The sequence below is a fragment of the Thermobia domestica genome, chromosome 5, assembly GCF_964235325.1.
Source record: "Thermobia domestica chromosome 5, izTheDome1.hap1.1, whole genome shotgun sequence".
In the NCBI taxonomy this organism is placed as follows: Eukaryota; Metazoa; Arthropoda; class Insecta; order Zygentoma; family Lepismatidae; genus Thermobia; species Thermobia domestica.
The window spans coordinates 276,807,772-276,827,475 of record NC_137458.1 but is presented as its reverse complement, the minus strand read 5'-3'; the positions used below and the strand labels follow the sequence as shown (position 1 = coordinate 276,827,475).

General features: G+C 37.3%; 1 protein-coding gene across 3 annotated transcripts in view; it reads right to left on the bottom strand.

The window, feature by feature from the left end:
• Positions 1-750: 750 nt before the first annotated feature.
• Positions 751-19,704, bottom strand: part of LOC145686639 (protein MMS22-like) — a 120,567-nt gene continuing 101,613 nt past the window's right edge. For all 3 annotated transcript variants that reach the window (XM_081760107.1, XM_081760106.1, XM_081760108.1), the window contains 2 exons: positions 18,221-18,409; positions 751-5,434 (listed from right to left, as the gene is read on the bottom strand). In XM_081760107.1, the coding sequence (XP_081616233.1) occupies positions 5,374-5,434; positions 18,221-18,409 (250 nt within the window). In that variant the 3' untranslated portion in view covers positions 751-5,373. The remainder of the gene's footprint in view (positions 5,435-18,220; positions 18,410-19,704) is intronic.

Genomic DNA, 19,704 nt, shown 5'->3' with positions numbered 1-19,704 from the left:
TTTCTTATAATGTTAGTGTGTGTATAATCGGCAAAGACAAGTATGTTGTAAATTTCATGTCAAAAGAGCCGTAAATAAGAACAATAAAACGAAAAGAAAAATTTCTTGTCCATTCAGCAACATTTTGTTTTACTCATTCTAATTTTCGTATTTATAATTCTTTTCCTATGAAATTTACCGCAAATATACATTTCCCGATTATACACGTAGTATCAGTATTAAAAGTATCCTGCAAAATCATTATCAAATTATATTCTTACAAGTTATAGATATGCGACAATCATTTTGGACATGAGTGTACAACCACTTTTTTCTATTAATTAAAAAGAATCATTTGTAGCCAGCTTTGCTCTATCTTAGATTAACACTGAAATCTCAAGTTGTAGTGGATTTTTGTGGAGTTAAGGATGGAGATGAAATTTATTCTTAAGACGCTTCATTGATTGCAGGAAACATCTCGCTATCTATAACCGTTTTTGCTCTACAGTGATAAACGCGAAAACCGGAAATGGATGATTTCTACTACTTCCAGTAGATGGATCACCTCCACCAACGAAATCGATTCCTGACTTCTAACTCTCTACATCGCAGCCAAAATTGATGATGATCCATCAAATAATTCTGGAGTTTTTTTTTTGTCTCTCGGACGGATGAACGGACGGACATAGAGACAGACTAAATATATACCAAACTCCTTAAAAATTAGATACTTAGAAACATTAAAATAAATTATCCCATATATATGTTAAAAATTAATTTTATTATTAATCTATTTACAGGTTGAATGAATAAGCTACAAATTCTGTTACAATGAATTATAAATGAATTTCAATTTGTAAACATACCTACGTATCTATTACAGGAACTTGTCACGAAAATCACAATAAGTTTTGTCAAAATCAAGCTATATTTTGTCAAGAAAAGTCAATAAATACACAAGTTAATTTTACTAATACAATTTAATTGAGTGTTTTCATTATATACTCCAGTTTTACAACTTTTTTTTATTACGTGAACAGTTTTCTTGCTACTTTACACATGTATAATCATACAGCGAAATTCACCCAATTAAGTCAGTTATCTATAACTAAAAAAACTCGTCAGCAACTGATTCACCCGTTACCACGCGTTTTAGACGGCATTTGCTGGTATTAAATATCCTTACGAAATCACCGCATACGTCATTAATATTATCGACACTCGTATATAATAAATTAAAATGTTTATGTACCTTGTATGTGTTTACTTATTTTATCTTAGCCTATAATTTCAGGTTTCGATGGTACTGAAGTCTTTTTCAGGATTAAATCTTTTAGAAGAAATCTTGGACTACTAACTGAAGTTACGTATTTTCAAGTTCTTCTCTAGTTAAGTTTGTCCTAAATTTATCGAGTTTATGAATTAGACTGGGGTGTAGACAGAAAAATGTATACATTCTTTGTCATCCTGTGTCTGGATACTGGCATTGACAATTGTTCTGAAATTTAAGTATGTTGTAGTCAGGGCTGGATTAATTCATCTGGAGGCACGGGGCTAGAAAAACATATGTGATCCCTGCTGACTTCATCTAATACATTTCTGTGAAAGTACAATAGGAAAATCAAGGAAATATGTTTCATATTTTTGATCATATTTTATTTTATGATGATGATTGTATCTTCATGATTCTTTTTAGATATTCAGTTGCTATTTTAATCAGTGTGGAGGCCCCTGTCCATCTGAAAGCCCGGGGCTATAGCCCTCTAAGTCCCGCTTAATCCGGCCCTGGTTGTAGTATGGTTTTTCGCCCAATAGATGTCGGCACTGCCATTCTTTTCAGTTAAAACTGAAGGATAAGGGGAAAAACAAGGAATATCCATGTGTGTACTTTACCAAGTGCTTTGGCCTATCTGTTGGTGACTCTTGGTACTATTTCACTGCGTACAATAACGAATGGACAATAGCCTTTAACTTTATTAAGTGATCGTTCGTGTGATTGAACCCTACTCATTTTGTACACGATTTCCAATATTATAAAGCCGTTTTCTCGAAAATGTAGTTTAGGAATGACCACAAAGTTTCGGTTCCGGCGGAACCGGTTCTTGGAGGTCCGGTTTTCAGAACCGGTTCGACCTGACCTGAAAACCTGGATCCGAAAACCCGGTTCTAGAACCGGATCTTAGGAACCGGTTCCATACCTGGATTCGAAAGCTTCCAAAGACCCGTGAAGGAGGCACAAGCTTCACCTTCAAAACACTGCAAAGGGAACTATTCGCTTGTGCCCTCCCCGCCCAGACCCGCTTGTGCCAAGAAAAAAAATTTGCTCCACCAGTAGGTGTTTAGCCAGTTGAGCCAAATGAGTTTGCCAGTTTGCCTGTTTAGTCAAAGATTTTGCCAGTTACACAGTTTGTTTAGGCAAGTGAGACATGCGGCCGTTGCCTGTCAATTCAACCATTTTATCTAGCACACTGTTCTCAGCCTGGTAGCAGCTCGGGTTTAGAGTAGGGATGGACACAAAGTTCTGGAACCAGTTCCACACCTGGGTCCGAAAACCCGGTTCCAGAACCGGATCTCAGGAACCGGTTCCAGACCTGAATCCGAAAACCCGGTTCCAGAACCGGTTGCAGACCTAGATCCGAAGAACCGGTTCCAGACGTGGATCCATAAAACCGGTTCCGGAACTGCATCCGTTCAGAGCCGAAAACTGGTTCCGCCAGGAACCGGTTCTGGCCATCCCTAATGTAGTTTTGTGATATTCCTTCTTTTTCCCCCCTTACCCTTCAATTATGTTGTAGTACGATTTTTCGCACAACAGATATCGGTACTGTCAGCACGGTTAGTGAGATAAGAAAGTGGGAGGTGTAAGCTTGACGTTCGATTGTTATGCGGGTTGGTGGTTCAGTATCAAACTCCCCTCTCCACTGACGCTGCACTTCGGTGGCTTTCCTAAACTTGATAAAACACTTCAAAACGTACTTACGTGCCAATGCCGACATCTGTTGGGCGAAAAACCATACTACAACATACTCAAATTTCAGAACATTGTCAACGCCAGTATCTTGATACACGATGACAAAGAGTGTTACATTTTTCTGGCGGACTCGGTATATCTATTATTCCTGGAAATTCCGAATAATGTTCATAAGATCAAATATTTAGAATTTTCTCAATATAGTGCTTCTTTGTACTGAACAGATATAGCATCGCAAGAATCTTTCATATCAGAGATCCAGTTCCGGAACCGGTTTTATGGATCCAAGTCTGCAATCGGTTCCCAAGATCCGGTTCTGGAACCGGGTTTTCGGATCCAGGTCTGGAACTGGTTTATCTGATTCACTACATCCAGTGACGGTAATAACAAACACAATCATCAATCAATCATCAATCATCATCATTGACAAACAGTAACTGTCAATTCTGGCAACTCCTGTACAGCATTTAAAATCTGATGTACTATACCAAGGCAAAATACGCAAGGACGTTATTTAATCTTCTTTCTTTATATTTCTCACCATATTTGCCTGTTTTTATAAACTTTTTTTTTTCTGAAGCAAGATACACAAATTGATCGAATATATGGAATGTACGAAATCTTTTAATGTTGTTTTACACAAACTTAGTTAATCTAATTTTTATACCGCGCTACCCCAACTCTCTTATGTAAAAATAGCCACATTTTTAACATAGTCACGACAGAAGGAGTACTAGACACTTTAAATGGACGGCATAAGATCTCCTGAGTATTTAAACTACAGGCTGTGAATGTGATAACGCGAGACGCCGAAATTAAACATGCAGAGTACTTTTAAAAAATCTAGTTTTTGAGATTGTCATTGCATTTATGCCTTGTCATCATTTCTTCAAATTACTGGTTATTCTAATACGGATAGCAGTATACATTACCGTCATTAAGTATGCATTTACTTTATTTAGATGTTTACACATCAAAATCAAAAACACTTATGCACTTTTTCAAATTATAATAATCAATTTTAGAGATATACCGCAATGCTATCAGTAATTTTACAGAGTCCCACTCCTTTGACGAACACAGCTGTTTTATGGATTTATTTGTGTTTGTCATTGAAATTTAACCCAACATTTCACCTATTTATCCAATTATTTGCTGTACTGGCTCTTACAGTATAATGGCTCTTACATTTTTATGCAGTAATGAAAACTGGGTAAAACTGATGGCACACCACAAGTAAAATTCAAAACAGACCTAGCTATGTGACTGTTATGCCCTTATATTATTTCGTCTCAATGGCTCTTACATTTGAAGCCTTATATTATTTCGTTTCAAGTTTAAAAGGCTTTCTGAAAGATAATTCTGGGTGCAAACTAGATTCTCATACTTGCATGATATTTTACAATGGAAGTAAAATTCTGTTATCTTATTCTTGGAGCTAGTGAACGAAGTTCTGTTACTGAAAGATAATCTAAGAATTTTGTTCACACTTAATTTAAACGAAAGTCAGCACGCAAGAACTTTCCAGGTCCCTGCTGATAATTTTAGGCCTGTAATTAAGAACACTTGTAAATCCCATAGTGTACATCAGATTGCCATTTATATCATGATATTTAATACTTTATAATAATGGTCAACATTTATTGATGCATTGATCATGGTAGGCGATAACGGAAGGAGGAACGGTATGTAGGTGGAATCTTTGCTAGGGTCTGTATTTACAAAATTCAATACATATATATAGCAATTTGTTTCATTTTTAAATACCCAAGCAGTATTTTCTTTCTGAGCGCGATGATATATTACAGAAGGAATACAAGTTCCAGTATATTATAGATTTTGCAGGACACAAATTTGTTCAGAAAATATAATTTTTGAGCAAAAGTTGCCCACTTAAAACATCCATGATTAATCTTATAAAAATACAAATGATGCACTTACATTTCGCCTCTAAGGAACTTAGAGAACACAGAATACAAAATTGTTGCACAGGTGACAACATTTATAATAATCTTTTGACTTGGTTAAAACTAAGGAATAAACGGTATATTTGCACATATAAGATGCTGCACTCTTCTATTTACAATATTTACAAAACACTACACAGGGTTCGAATAAAGAAAATGACATAAAAGGGATATATAAACTGTACATTAAGAAACTATTTACAGTACTTAAAAATGAAAAATTCAATAAATATATACTAAAAATAACGTACAATCGCCATTTTTTATATATATGTATATAAAGAGTAACATTCTGCTACATTGCCTTGTTACATATATATATAAGGTGTAACATAGCTTCACTTATGAATACGGATATAACGCATTGTTTATGTTACTGTTATCTTCCTACTTGAGCACATTCGGAATAACAGTTCCGCTCTTCAATTCCAAATCAGGTAACAATCTTTTGCCTTTTCACTCGTCGTTAAATACGTCTTGAAGACCAACTGCTTTCTCTAACTTCCCTAAACTTTGCCTGGAAAAAAGAAATTGAAACTAAAAAATATAAGCAAAGAAAATATTTATTTATGTACCTATCAGCAAAGTTTCAGATACAACCGACTAGGCCATTTTACATAGGAACATGAACAACATTTTTAACAAGAGAAAGAAAAAAATTTGGAACATAGTCAGTGAGAATCTATGAAAATATACTAGTTTTATTAAAGATTATTATATGACGCGCCAAACTTAAGAAGGTCTACACAGGAATCAGAAAAATTGCATTTACAATATTGTGCGAGAGGTACCAGAATCGATACTCTGCGCTTCCACCTGTAAAATTCTGCGGAAAGAAGGTTGATAGAGACAAATGATAGCACACGGGATCTGGACTTTCTCCCACAACATGATAAAACTCCACTATGATACAAAACAATATAATGCTTTAACAAAGGCGGCCCGAAGACCAATAATGTCCCTTAAATTAATGGTAGGTGATTAGGATTGCCCCAGGTCCTAGTCGCAGCCAATACAGTGGTAGGAATTCTCAGGGCCAGACACAGCCAAGAGAAAAGGATTGGGTTTCCAGACACAGCCAAGATAGGGTAAGGTAGTTCTCAGGGGCCAGACTCAACCAAGAGAGGGGTAGGAGTAATCTGTCTGGCGAGACTGATAGCATCGAAGGTGCTACGGCGTCTTTTATATCAAATCCTCGTTCATCCTTGTAGGTGATAATGTCGTAGTCCTCTTCGGGTCACATATTGAATGATGGCATTTGTCGTCTGCTGGGTGTTGTTATTGTGGACTGCGTGAAAATTCTTCAGTAATAATGTAAATGTTCTGGATATTGGGAAATGAATTTGAAGTTTCCGAAGTAGTACTCTTTGGCCTACTTTTCATGACTTGGTAACATTCGGTTGAATGATGGAATATGGGTAGCAAATTACCTTTATCATGTTTATTTAATAAAGAGCTTGAGAAGTTTCACGATTATGTATTTCAGCCTAATGTTCTGCTGTTATAAGCTTTAATATTAAGAGTTCAGTGGCTATGCCATTTGGGGAAGAATTGATCTTTAAATACTAGTACTAGCAGCATTAAAGATATTATCAAGAAAAACATAAATAATAATAATTTGTCTGTTATACTACAACCTGAGAGTTCCGAAAAAAAGTTTTGAGGAAATTATTTGGTGCAAAAAATGGATAATCAAAAGCAACAAGAAAGAAGCTACATAAATCGAATCTTCACAATATGTAGTCGTTGCCAAATATACAATATGGTTTATAAGGATGGATGGTACAGTCAACTGAATACAAGATACAAACGTGGTACATAGAATTCCAGCTGAAAGCCTCTGGACAAGTCAAGAAATGAAAGAACATGATATGTTTTTAGAGAGGTAGTTACAATAATTCTGGATTTGTTTGGCTTGTACACAATGAGGTCTAATAACATACTTATGTTTCTGCGACGATAAGCCTTTAAGTTTCTTATGCTATAAGTTAGTCGTTAGTATATGCGTAGCTAAACTTCTTCCAAGTCAATTCGAAACAATGAAATACTTAACTAATAACGATCAATGAAGGCTTTAAAAACATCATAACACAATAAATCAACTTGATTCTGTTCCGAAAAATGTATTTTAGAAGTTGTCAGTACACTCATTTTAACTAGGGATTTGAGGAGTTCCGTGTTTGATGGATTGCTCGCGGCATCGTGCATCGGGAACTGCTACCTGCTGATCAGAGCATCAATGCAATTGTGTATTGTCAGCAGTTGAACCATGTTCAAGAAAAACTCAAAACTCTGAAGCCAGCACTTTTGAATCGCAAAGGGGTCCTCCTGTTACAGGGCAACGCTAAGGCTCCTACGTGGCTAGGATGACCGGGACACCATTCTACGCCTTGGATGGGAAACACTATTGCATCCGCCATACTCCCCGGACATTACACCGTCCGATTATTACTTGCTCCACCTGTTCCATTCCTTAGACAATCACCTTAGAAGACGCCAGTTGAAATCCCTAGTAGAGATGCAAAATGCACTTGATACTTTCTTCGCTTCACGGCCCACCAAATTCTACCGCGATGGAATCCATGGTCTTCCAGAACGTTGGCAGACGGTCGTCGATGCTGATGGGGACTATTTTTGATCTTCCAGGTACGTCTTAGGTGACATATCGATGTCCAAAGGTGGTGGGTAAAAAACAACAGAACTTTCTTGGTTTATATATATATACACAGTGGTGGATCCAGGATATGATTAAGGGAGGGGTTAAACCATAGTTTGCCGCTTTATCCAGTGTAAAGCAAGATTGAAGCCCATTTAATCCAGTGTATACCTGAGCGTCAAGGGGGGATATAGACCCATAGTATCATAAGCATCCACATTTTTTGGTGATTTCTACAGCAGTAATAATGCAAATTAGTTGGGGCAATGCATATCCAAAGTGCTTTAGTGTCATGATTTGACGGATTATGTATATATTGTAACGGTAACACTGAATGGTGTCAAAAACTTTACAATCCTTCAAATGTACTCTCCTGTGCCAAACATCTGGCACACGTTAGATACTCGGAATATCTAAAATGTTTTATCTTGGAAAACAAAATGTAGCCGCAAGGACTCATATCAGGCGAATAAGGTAGATGCTACAATATCTCCCAACCTCATAGTTGCAGTAAGTTGTTCATCACTTCTGATGTAGTACATCTTGCGTTATCGTGGAGAATCTTGCGACTCGATAGGAGAAGATGCGGTTTTTTGCGCCTAAAAGTATTCGTGGTCATAACACATGCCTTCAAATTCGCCGGTTCTTTATTGTCGGACGTTTCTTGTTAGTTTTGATTTAAGTTTAGCGTCCTTTAAGCAACGAGGCTATACAAGACGTGGATTTGCAGCTTAACGTGGGATCCAAACCACATGAACTTGTGCCAGGAATCGAACGCGGTTCTCCAGGCCAAAGGCGTGTACTCTAACCGACCGCTTAGCCACACGGGAGCTTTGTTGTTGTTGTTGACGTGATGAACGCAGAGATAAATGTGTAATCTTCTAATTGCCAATGACGAATGCATGTACATTTCCATCTGTATCATATCTGAACTTTAATCGGGATATGTGGTACCCATTTGCTGATCTCTTACGCACGCCGAGGTCCTCAATTAGCAAGTTCATTTGCTAATTCACTGATTTTATTTCTTAAATACTTCTCACTATTTTTGAAACAAAGCATGTTGAAGCCTGGCTGAAAAAAGTCTACTGCCGTTTACCATCCAATGTTTCGAATATCTTGATTTGAGCTGAGTAATTTTGTTAAGATTCATAATTTTGTGTGGTATAGAATGCAATAACCTACTTCCATAAGACTGATATTCGTATTGTTTATTGGATGCCAGTTTTCAATAAAGCATCGATATTTGCGCGGTTTCACTTCATGTTTGAAGTCTTTAACGGAAGGTTAGAGAGAACTGTTTGTTTCTGTTTTGGAGTTTACACACTTTAGCACCGAGGCTAAAGGAGACAGTGACGATGAGATGGATGATAATAGTGGAATGATGTAAGTGGGAGGAAACGGGGGAACCTCGAGAAAAGTAACGCAAACGGTGATGGTCCCAATCAAAGCCTACTTGGCGGGATCTGGGATTGAACCATGGACAAACACGCCAAAAGTGAGCTCAGGTTAGAACACATGTTATCACGTAATTGTTCAATACATTTTAAGCATATTTCCAAAAGTTTAGTAGATACAGCCGAGTACTTCCTTGCTCCCAAAGGACTTGGATGAACCCTTACTCTTCCCCAAATTTATCATTCTGTTCCGCAAATGTACTTTTCTTCCCTAAAATTTACCATCCTCCAGTTCACAACCTTCGCCTTAAAACCAGCTTGTGAGCACCATTGTAGCTTAGAGTGATATAAAATACCATTAATTATGATTCGCACGTGGTATCTTTCTATTGCTATCTTCATTGACTTATGAAATGCACTTTATATTATAAACATTTTTCTAACAACGAATCCCTATTATATGAACAATGAAAAAGAAAAATCCGCATTTACCATTCTCACTTTTCTATTATCAAAATTTCAGTGTTTTAACATTTCTTTGCCTAATGCTAAAAACAATCCACTCATAACAAAACAAAAGTATCTATTAATTGGCTATACTGCTTTACATCGTTCAATATGAGTCGTCCTGGTTAGGTTATATATTTTTCAGTGTTGGCCAAATATCATACGGCAATTTGGGAGCCACTAACAAATAGCTAAATCCAGTTTTAAAAAAAAATGTTCGAATTAACGAGAGTCCGCTATATATAAGATAGCTCACTTAGCCATGTAGTTTAGGCAAAGATTACGCAAAGGGAGCGGAAACACAACACCCCACGTTGCAATTACTTTTGTCCTAGGCCATATACCACTAAAACTTTCACCAGTGACAAGAATACTTTACTCTCAGTTGGTTGGCAACGCTGACAGAAGTAAGACAGAACTAGAAGACTGCTCAACTGGCTGAAGCCCTACTCGCTGTTGCCTAGCCGAAGAAAATATTGGAACACGCGTACGGACCACTGATCTAGACGAAATATTTAATCTTTATTATAAACGACAAGACGTCTCAGTTTGTCAGTCACGCTAATAGATGTCACTAGCTGCACTGTCTTCACATAACGCCAAGATATGTCTCTATTGTACAAGCAATTTGCAGTCGAGTTGAAAACTTAGAGGAACAATAATGATATAACGCTGCATGTCGTGGAGGACAGTATAAACTAAAATCTAAATTCCCTGGTTAGATTTAGAAGGGATATGGCTAACTAGCCTGCTTTAACTGAGGGACTTATGATCAGAACCATGATTTCCATCGCCATTATTCTAAGCTTTATAGATAAGAACTTAAAGTAGCACCAACCCTCTGCTTTAGTTATTAACACAAAAAATTACGCCAAAATCGAGAATTGAATTGACACAATTTGATACTCAGGAACATACACAATATCGTTGTGTGCATATGCTCCTGAGTCTTACCTGGTCTCAGGGCACAGCGCACATTAAACGTTCTTGTCTAGATGAGGTTTCCGTACCTTCAACCTAGAACGTATCTTCATTTTTAAGTTATTGGGAGAGCATTTTGGGTGAATGAAAAGGTACACAGTTTCGAGGAGGAAATGTGCGAGCAGAAAGGAAATATTCATTCACAGCAAAGGCAATGTGTGAGGCTTTAATGCGAGTGCCTTTGTTTCTTAAAACGAATCTAATTTGAATTTTAATTCCCGATAAATTTTTGGGTTGGTGTTGGATTGGAAACAACACAGCCTAAAAGGAAACATTCAGATATGAGAGCAGGATGGAGAATGTATGTATAGAAACTGCAACTGACTCGGATTTGCCAATAAATGAATACTACTTACGGCTTTGGTTCCAACCATTCCAGTTCGTAGTAGTCTGTATTAACACTCACACTAGCACATCACTAATACACAGTTCTTGAAGGTTGTTAAGTGACACTAGTCCGAAAAATAAGGTGGGAAGGTTTTTAGTCCATCAAGCATCTAGATTGATTGGAGATTAACTCTGGGCGACGACCAATTATGAGTCTGGACTCCAGCATCGTAGACTGCTAGGCAATTATCTCTTCCTTCTATTGGGTATGGACGAAGTTTTCGATGATTTTCCCTCTTTTGGGAGGACCACGAGGGTGTATTCTAAGGATCTGAAGTACCCTAAAAGTCTATGATAGTCCTTTTATCATTTTAGGTATTTTCTTCTTCAGATTCGTATATGTTTGGATAACAAAATAACACAAATCGGAGTAGCTCGCGCACAGAGGTGTTGCGAGTTTGAAATACCGAGGTAAAAAGCTTAATGTTACAAGTCCTTGCTTCTATTTGTAAGTTCGCTCGGCGTTGTTCGAAGGATCTGGCGTCCCTATCTCAGCAAATCAATTGCTTGTGATGAGAACGTTCTCTTCAGTGTGTTTCCATCCTATGTCTGCAGTTTCGTTGTGTTTTTTTTTTCTTTTCTGCTCTATCTGCATGTTTGCTTCCGGCTAATGTTGAACTATTGAAAGCTAATTGCATGAGACGCGAAAGAAATCGTTTCTATGCAATGTAAAATTAAATTTAGAATAATCGCGTATCTTTATTTCCTTTTTACTCTTTTCTGATTTATTTTGTATTCCTTTTAGAAATTACAAATTAGATCTGTTTTACGCTCCCTCCGCGAAGTTGCAATTTTCTCAAATACAAAATTGAAAACTTGAAAATATGCAATACGGATTAAAACGAAAAAAAATGAGGTTCTGAAACATAACAAAGTGAATGAAACGTGAATTGGAAACAAAAGTGACACATATATATATGTGAAAATTAAACTCAAAATAAGGGCGAATTAAAATGGAAAGCCCTGTATACCATTCAGGTCGTAAACACTTAAATTGAGTGCAAGACTAACTATGACATAAACATACAACAATCAAAATCAAAACATAAATGCAAATATTGAATATAAAATCAAAGCTGAAAGTAATGAAAATTATTAAAAGCGCATAAAAGTATAACGCATGAATCTGGAAATGATTTCTTGAAATTGCATAATGTATGTATCATTCAATAATCAAAGTAAATTGAAAAGTAAACATTAAATGAACATAAAAGATATGCGAAAGGTACGACAAAATTTTAAATCAATGTACCTGAAATGGAAAATATATGAGCACATACTTATTTCAGCAAGCACTAAGTAGTTATGGATAATGAATATTACCAACTAAAATAAAATGCAAAATGAGTTTAAAATCAATCAAACTAAAATAACATGTAAATAAATTGATATCATATTCGCTTCTAGAGTCCTGTGTTTCATGAACACATTCAAACACGAATCCTACACAAATGGAGTAAAAGTAATTCCTTGCTAATTGCAAAATGTCAATGTCATTTTGTATATTACTGTAGCACTGAAAATCAAGTCTCTATTAAGTAGATTCAATGTCTGTCTGAGGAATTAACATATTTCTTAATAGTAATCATTTAAAGACAAGAATCCTCAAAATCAAATTACAGTTTCTTATAAGGAGAGGAGGGATTTAAATGCTAAGATGTTTCCACTCCGTCACTGTGTCAAGGGCAACATATGACAAGATAAACAAATGCGCATGCGCTGCATACAAGAGAGGAGGAGCACGGGAGTGCTGCATGGAGAGAAAATGATGCGATACATGTGTGTGTGTAAACAGCAAGCAGATCATCACACTTGGGTATCTAAGCAACTTCCTGTGATAAAGCATGCGCTGCTACAAATTAAGCATATATATATATATATATAGCGTAAATAAATGTTTCCTTAAAGCCCCATTACAAGGATAGGGGTAAGGGAAGGATTCCAGGTAAATCTAAAACAAATGAAACGCATAAAGCAACAAACGTTTTAGTCTCCCGTATACGAAGAGTATTAAAACGTATATGTAAATAAACAATGCTTAAACTTGGAATCGATTTTCCTATCATAACCTAATCTACAAGTAAAATTAATATGCTAAATAGTTTCAATAAACGCAAAAAATTACAAGGGTTATGGAAAATCCAAGTAGGGTTCGTAGAAAACGGCAGATTACCTATTTGAGTCGGCACCTTGTGAGACTTATGTATTTATCTAAAAGCCGGCTAAGATATATATATAATAGGAGTTTCTGGTGAATATGCTTACAAAAGAACCAAAATCCTAAGAATAGCAAATTGGACAGCGAGTCTGAATGGAAACGACCACAGACGAGTAAGCTTATTCACACGGAACGGAAACAAAAGGTAAGGACACAAATAAAAATCCTTAAAGAAAAAGTATCCGTATCCAACAGAAACAGACTCAAATGTATCCGCGGAATTCCAGAACTGGAACAACGTAAATACAACAGAACGAGGATCTACGAAGTTCACCGAGTACGTCCGAGTATCCACATGTGGAAGCAGAGCAGAATGACATGAGCAAATGACTGGCGGGAAGGTGCGATCCCTGTAAACTAACCTAACTTAAACTAAAGCTACTGGCAACGAAAACTAGAAGACTGCGTAGGTATGTTCAAAATACCAGGGGTAAATATTCCAGTTAACGTGTCGTGAAACTACTGCGTTCCCAACATACTTGTGTGACTTGTCAAAAGTCGGTGACGTCGATTGGGATTGGGAAGGTTACTGTATGGCGTGCATTGACTACTGAGTGTGTCTAACACCCTTGTTACGTTATGCATGTGCCTGTTTTTTTTTTTTTTTTTTTTTTTTTTTTTTTTTTTTTTTTTTTTTTTTTTTTTTTTTGCAAAACTGGCGGATATGTAGGGTTGCGTATTCCGGTCTCTCAAAGGAGAAGAAAGAAAAGTCTGACTACAGGACCAGCCCGATAGGCAAACGAGGATTTGCGCAAAAGGAGAGGAAACGAGAAATACACAAACAAACATTCGCACAGTTGAGTTTCCGGTTTGCGTGATACAGTCTAGAGGTGTGTTCGGTAATGCCATAGTAGGACTCACATACGTACTAACAAAAGGATGCGCGCATTTGAGTAAGACTGATCACCATGTCATTCCTTTTTAAAGTGCTCACGAGGATGACATGTAAGATTCATCTGGATGCTGAAAGATACGGAAAAGAACCTGACAACATATATATTTACGAAGTAAACTGAAGTATGAGAATGGAACCTCTATACATGATCAGTTTGCTCCTACCAGAGAATACAATACAAGTGCCTATGTCATTCCCACATGGGATAATTACTAAACAAGTCGGGAAAGGAAGACAACGGAGAACAAAACAAATTGTATAAGTGTATACAAAGCGGACAAAGGGCACGCATGGTATACATCAAAAGGGGGAATAAATCGTACACGGTACCATCAAGGCAACCTAAGTGCACTCTGAAATTTATATCCCAAATGCAAATTTTGAATAGTCCAAAGTCTTCCAAACACGAAGTATAAAAGCAGGTGACTGAACAAAATAACGAAAAAATGGATTCGCAAAGATGACATAAACGACCTAGGAGGTGGGGAATCGCATAAAGAAAGGGGGCACAGAACCGACCAAAAAAAATGGGTTAAAAAATGGATCACAGATTACGGCGTATGATGTGATTCGAAGTAAACAAAGTAACAAAACTCAAAGAAAAGAACAAATTCGAAACAGTGGCAAAAGTACGGTGTACTGAAGGAACTAGTAAATTTCGAAATGTTCAAAAGAACGTCAGTCTGAACAATTAAAAAAATCGGAAGAATTGAAAATGAACGCGAAAAAAAATCAATCAAAATGAGTTTCAAAAAAAATAGGGGTATGATCTGAATAGTTTCGTAACATCCACAAAGTATTTGAAAAGAGGAACAACCAAGAGTAAGCCTGAATACTCTCACTACGAAATGTGAACGATGTACCTCCATACTAACGTGGCTGAACGTGTTATAATCGAAATGGTAAATTCCCTACGGTCATGTCGTATATCCTACGAGTAGGAAAACCTCCGAAAAATCCATGAGCTGAACCTGGTATAATAATTGTCTAAATAAAATCACCCTACACGAGAATGACCAAGCATTCGAAAGTGTACAACTAGAGATGATTTAAAGACAAAAGTAACCGGCCATGTCGTTGAACAAAGTATGTTAACCTCTCATGGAAATGTTTTCAGCTGAACCTGTAGATAACGGAATTAAGAACCTATTCGAATAACCGCCATGTCGTTACGAAGAAAACCAGACCAAACCTAAGAAAGACTACGAATGTGGGTAAGAGAGAACACTCGAAATGGAACCGTGCTTGGCAAACGGGAACGGTTTTGGAACGCCACAATGGGTGGGGAATCCAAGGTTCACCTCCAAAACTGAAGGAACAGTTTGGGCTAGCATTGTGGTATCAAAGAAGGGTTATCTATTCACCACAGAATCAAGTCTTTCGAAGCCAATAAGAATAAGGGGGAATTTAGGAGGAACATTCTGAAAGATATTATTGCGCTTCAACATCGCGCGATTCCACCATAGGATGTGATTCATTATAAGTCTTCATAACTTGAAGAAGGGCGACAGTGATGGAACGAATGCGAATAAATGCATAGACCAACAAACCTGCTAAAATGGCTATGAAAATGAACACCAATGATAAAGCGGGATAAGTAACGATCGGAGCGTTGGACCAAGTTGGTAATTGACTATTAACTGAGAAGTTACTAAGTTCGTAACTTAAAAGATCCAATTTCACAGTAAACTCGTCAAAATTAGCGGAAAAGTTGAAAGTCGGCATTACAACAGGAATGACGGTATGATTAACGTCCAAGGGGGTTCTCGATTCTAAAAGAAATGAACCAGCCATAAGGGTAGTAAAATTGTCATAAGGGAGGAATTGGGTCAAACCGTGTATTGCTGACATGTTCGTATAAAACGGTCTATTGTGAGAGCGTTTAATAAGGTGTACATCCAACAGAGATGTAAACAACAAACCAGCCAAGGTATAGCGATACTGCGCGGACAGCGGGACTGAGAAAGAACTACCATGACTAACTATGAAGACAATTACACAAACAAGCAAGATGACATGCTTCATGATGATAAGAAGGTTATTCACCTAAAGCAAGTAAAAATCTATGCGGCTGCACGTAACTCAGCTGAAGCTGACACGACAAAACGAGAGAATTGCAGGATATGGGTTAGACAGCATGAATATGGCATAGTAAACAATCGCGATAAAACTTACGCTAACTATAATTGTCTGTCTACGGATAACGTATTAAACATGGTCCTGAGTTCAGTGAAAACCTGGAGAAGTACAGACACCACAAAAATAGTATGTACGCGGACGTCGAACTCGAGACGAGTTATCCATAGAAAAGCTAGTGCGGCCAAGAAAAGGGGATCCAGGGGGGGCATGATAACGAAGTATCAAAACCTCGCACAAAACCACGCGTAGGGCGTAAGGGCGACAACGACCAAAAAGTTGAGCGGGTTCGGGCTCGTGCCCTGGCGGGGAATGAACGGGGAACCCCGGCCACAAAAACCAAGAGAATTGGGAGTGCGTCGTTCTAGTAAAAGAAACACTCTGATGTTCAGCCATAAACAAAGCGAAAATCCTTAAAGGTGAAGAGCCGTAAAAGTATACTAAAGACCCTAGGTACGAATCCAAGTGATGGTATTACCAAAGTAAGGTGCATACAAAGCACGGGTACCACGTTGTGGATAAAACGGGTTTCAGCATCACGTTGTTTGTCCGCAGGACCACTACGGGAAAAGCGGGTTTCGGGCAATACGTTGTGAGCCTGGGGCCACAAGGGTACGAGCGGGGTGCGGCACCACGTTGTGAGTGAAGGACCACGGGTTCAATTCCTAGCGGTAGAAGTGAGGTTGTCGGCACCACGGTTCGTGTAAATCGGGTATCGGTACCACGTTGTATATAGACCGGGTTTCGGCTCCACGTTGTGTGCCGGTGGCCTCGAGGGTGCGAACGGGTTTCGGCACCACGTTGTGTGCATATGCTCCTGAGTCTTACCTGGTCTCAGGGCACAGCGCACATTAAACGTTCTTGTCTAGATGAGGTTTCCGTACCTTCAACCTAGAACGTATCTTCATTTTTAAGTTATTGGGAGAGCATTTTGGGTGAATGAAAAGGTACACAGTTTCGAGGAGGAAATGTGCGAGCAGAAAGGAAATATTCATTCACAGCAAAGGCAATGTGTGAGGCTTTAATGCGAGTGCCTTTGTTTCTTAAAACGAATCTAATTTGAATTTTAATTCCCGATAAATTTTTGGGTTGGTGTTGGATTGGAAACAACACAGCCTAAAAGGAAACATTCAGATATGAGAGCAGGATGGAGAATGTATGTATAGAAACTGCAACTGACTCGGATTTGCCAATAAATGAATACTACTTACGGCTTTGGTTCCAACCATTCCAGTTCGTAGTAGTCTGTATTAACACTCACACTAGCACATCACTAATACACAGTTCTTGAAGGTTGTTAAGTGACACTAGTCCGAAAAATAAGGTGGGAAGGTTTTTAGTCCATCAAGCATCTAGATTGATTGGAGATTAACTCTGGGCGACGACCAATTATGAGTCTGGACTCCAGCATCGTAGACTGCTAGGCAATTATCTCTTCCTTCTATTGGGTATGGACGAAGTTTTCGATGATTTTCCCTCTTTTGGGAGGACCACGAGGGTGTATTCTAAGGATCTGAAGTACCCTAAAAGTCTATGATAGTCCTTTTATCATTTTAGGTATTTTCTTCTTCAGATTCGTATATGTTTGGATAACAAAATAACACAAATCGGAGTAGCTCGCGCACAGAGGTGTTGCGAGTTTGAAATACCGAGGTAAAAAGCTTAATGTTACAAGTCCTTGCTTCTATTTGTAAGTTCGCTCGGCGTTGTTCGAAGGATCTGGCGTCCCTATCTCAGCAAATCAATTGCTTGTGATGAGAACGTTCTCTTCAGTGTGTTTCCATCCTATGTCTGCAGTTTCGTTGTGTTTTTTTTTTCTTTTCTGCTCTATCTGCATGTTTGCTTCCGGCTAATGTTGAACTATTGAAAGCTAATTGCATGAGACGCGAAAGAAATCGTTTCTATGCAATGTAAAATTAAATTTAGAATAATCGCGTATCTTTATTTCCTTTTTACTCTTTTCTGATTTATTTTGTATTCCTTTTAGAAATTACAAATTAGATCTGTTTTACGATATAGTATGACTTTACAAAATACCACAACTGTACGGCCACAATGATTCAAAACAAATGCGTAACGTACCTCATAAAAATTCAGTCACTGTTTATAGGATATAAAATTCATACCTGAGAACAGAATCATAACCGACTCCTCTTCTCCTTTCTACTAACTCAATTTCTCTCTTGATTTCTGGTAGAGCAACAATAATCAAGTCTGGACATGAATTAGCAATTTGCTGAAGTAGTCGCATTACTCTTGTTGCAGAGAAAGCTAAGTGACGATTCACTAATTGCATTAACACGAAGTTCATTTCACTGAAAATTAAAACAAATTATATATGTTTCTAACCACGAATCAATGTCAACTGAATCAGAAAAAATCTATTCACCAAAACATCAATATTACAATTTGACGGATATCAATATTCAACAACAAATTGTTATTGTTCTTAATGCACCTTCCTTACGACATTACGCTTATCGTGTACCTGCATATTCTGATCAGTTTCCCTTATTGTAGAAATAGTGTTAAAGGTTCTTGATCTTGAATAATTGCCTTGTCCGGTAAAAGAAGCCAATAAACTATATACCCATGCAATGTTACTTTGCTAATACTACTTGCTTGATACAAGGAACTGGTATGAAAATTTCACCAAAGCACAGGTGATTACTTCTTATATCTGTATTGTTTTTCCATTTTACCTGAATTCAAAATTTCTTGTCAGTTTAATGGAAGTCCTGCTACTTGTTTGTGTCGAAATGTTAAATGGATTCTTTGGTGAGTCGATTTTTTCTAATTGATATGCATGTATCCTGTCATGTTATTAAGGAATGTTTAGTGAAGACAAAAATACTGACAATCTATATTGACAACGATTTATTTCTTATTAAAAATAAGCACCTAAAACACCCAGATTGGCTACAAAAATCACAGAAAAAAAAAATTTTCAGACTCTTCTCGGTTTTCCAGAATATTTTTTTCAAATTCTCCCTGATATTTAATTAGTCTTTCCTATCTTCACGAAAGTGATACATAAATAAGAAAGCAGGGTATTTTTCCCTAATCAACTAGAATAATGAATCTTACCTAATAAAAAATCCTACATAAAACAAGATATTAAAAATCTTCCTGAAATTTTAATCACATAATGAAAGTTTCGTCGAAAAAGGGTGGATGCGTGTTATTTCCTCATCAATACTGAACACATATTCAATTCTTTCAATCTTCTTAGCTTGAAGCTCCTTTACAATGATCTTTATTTTCCTGTTTTCAGGTTCTTTTTGTTGCTTTCCTTCTTCCTTCCATCGTTGATTTGTTACTTTTGCACAATGAGTACGAGAATTTTTCGTGCATAATGAATCATAGATTCGCTTATGAACAGTTTCTCACAGCCACCAGAAATATCTATTGAATCATACACAAAGTTTGCATGCCACTAAAGTGCTTCTAATTACCTGCTATACATCCGCATTGACAAAAATACTCTTTCCAGACACGAACTTCCCTTGAAAAAAAAAAAAAAAAAAAAAAAAAAAAAAAAAAAAAAAAAAACTGCCCTATTTGCATCTAACCATTTTAGCCTATATTAACAAATGAAGAGAACAACCGA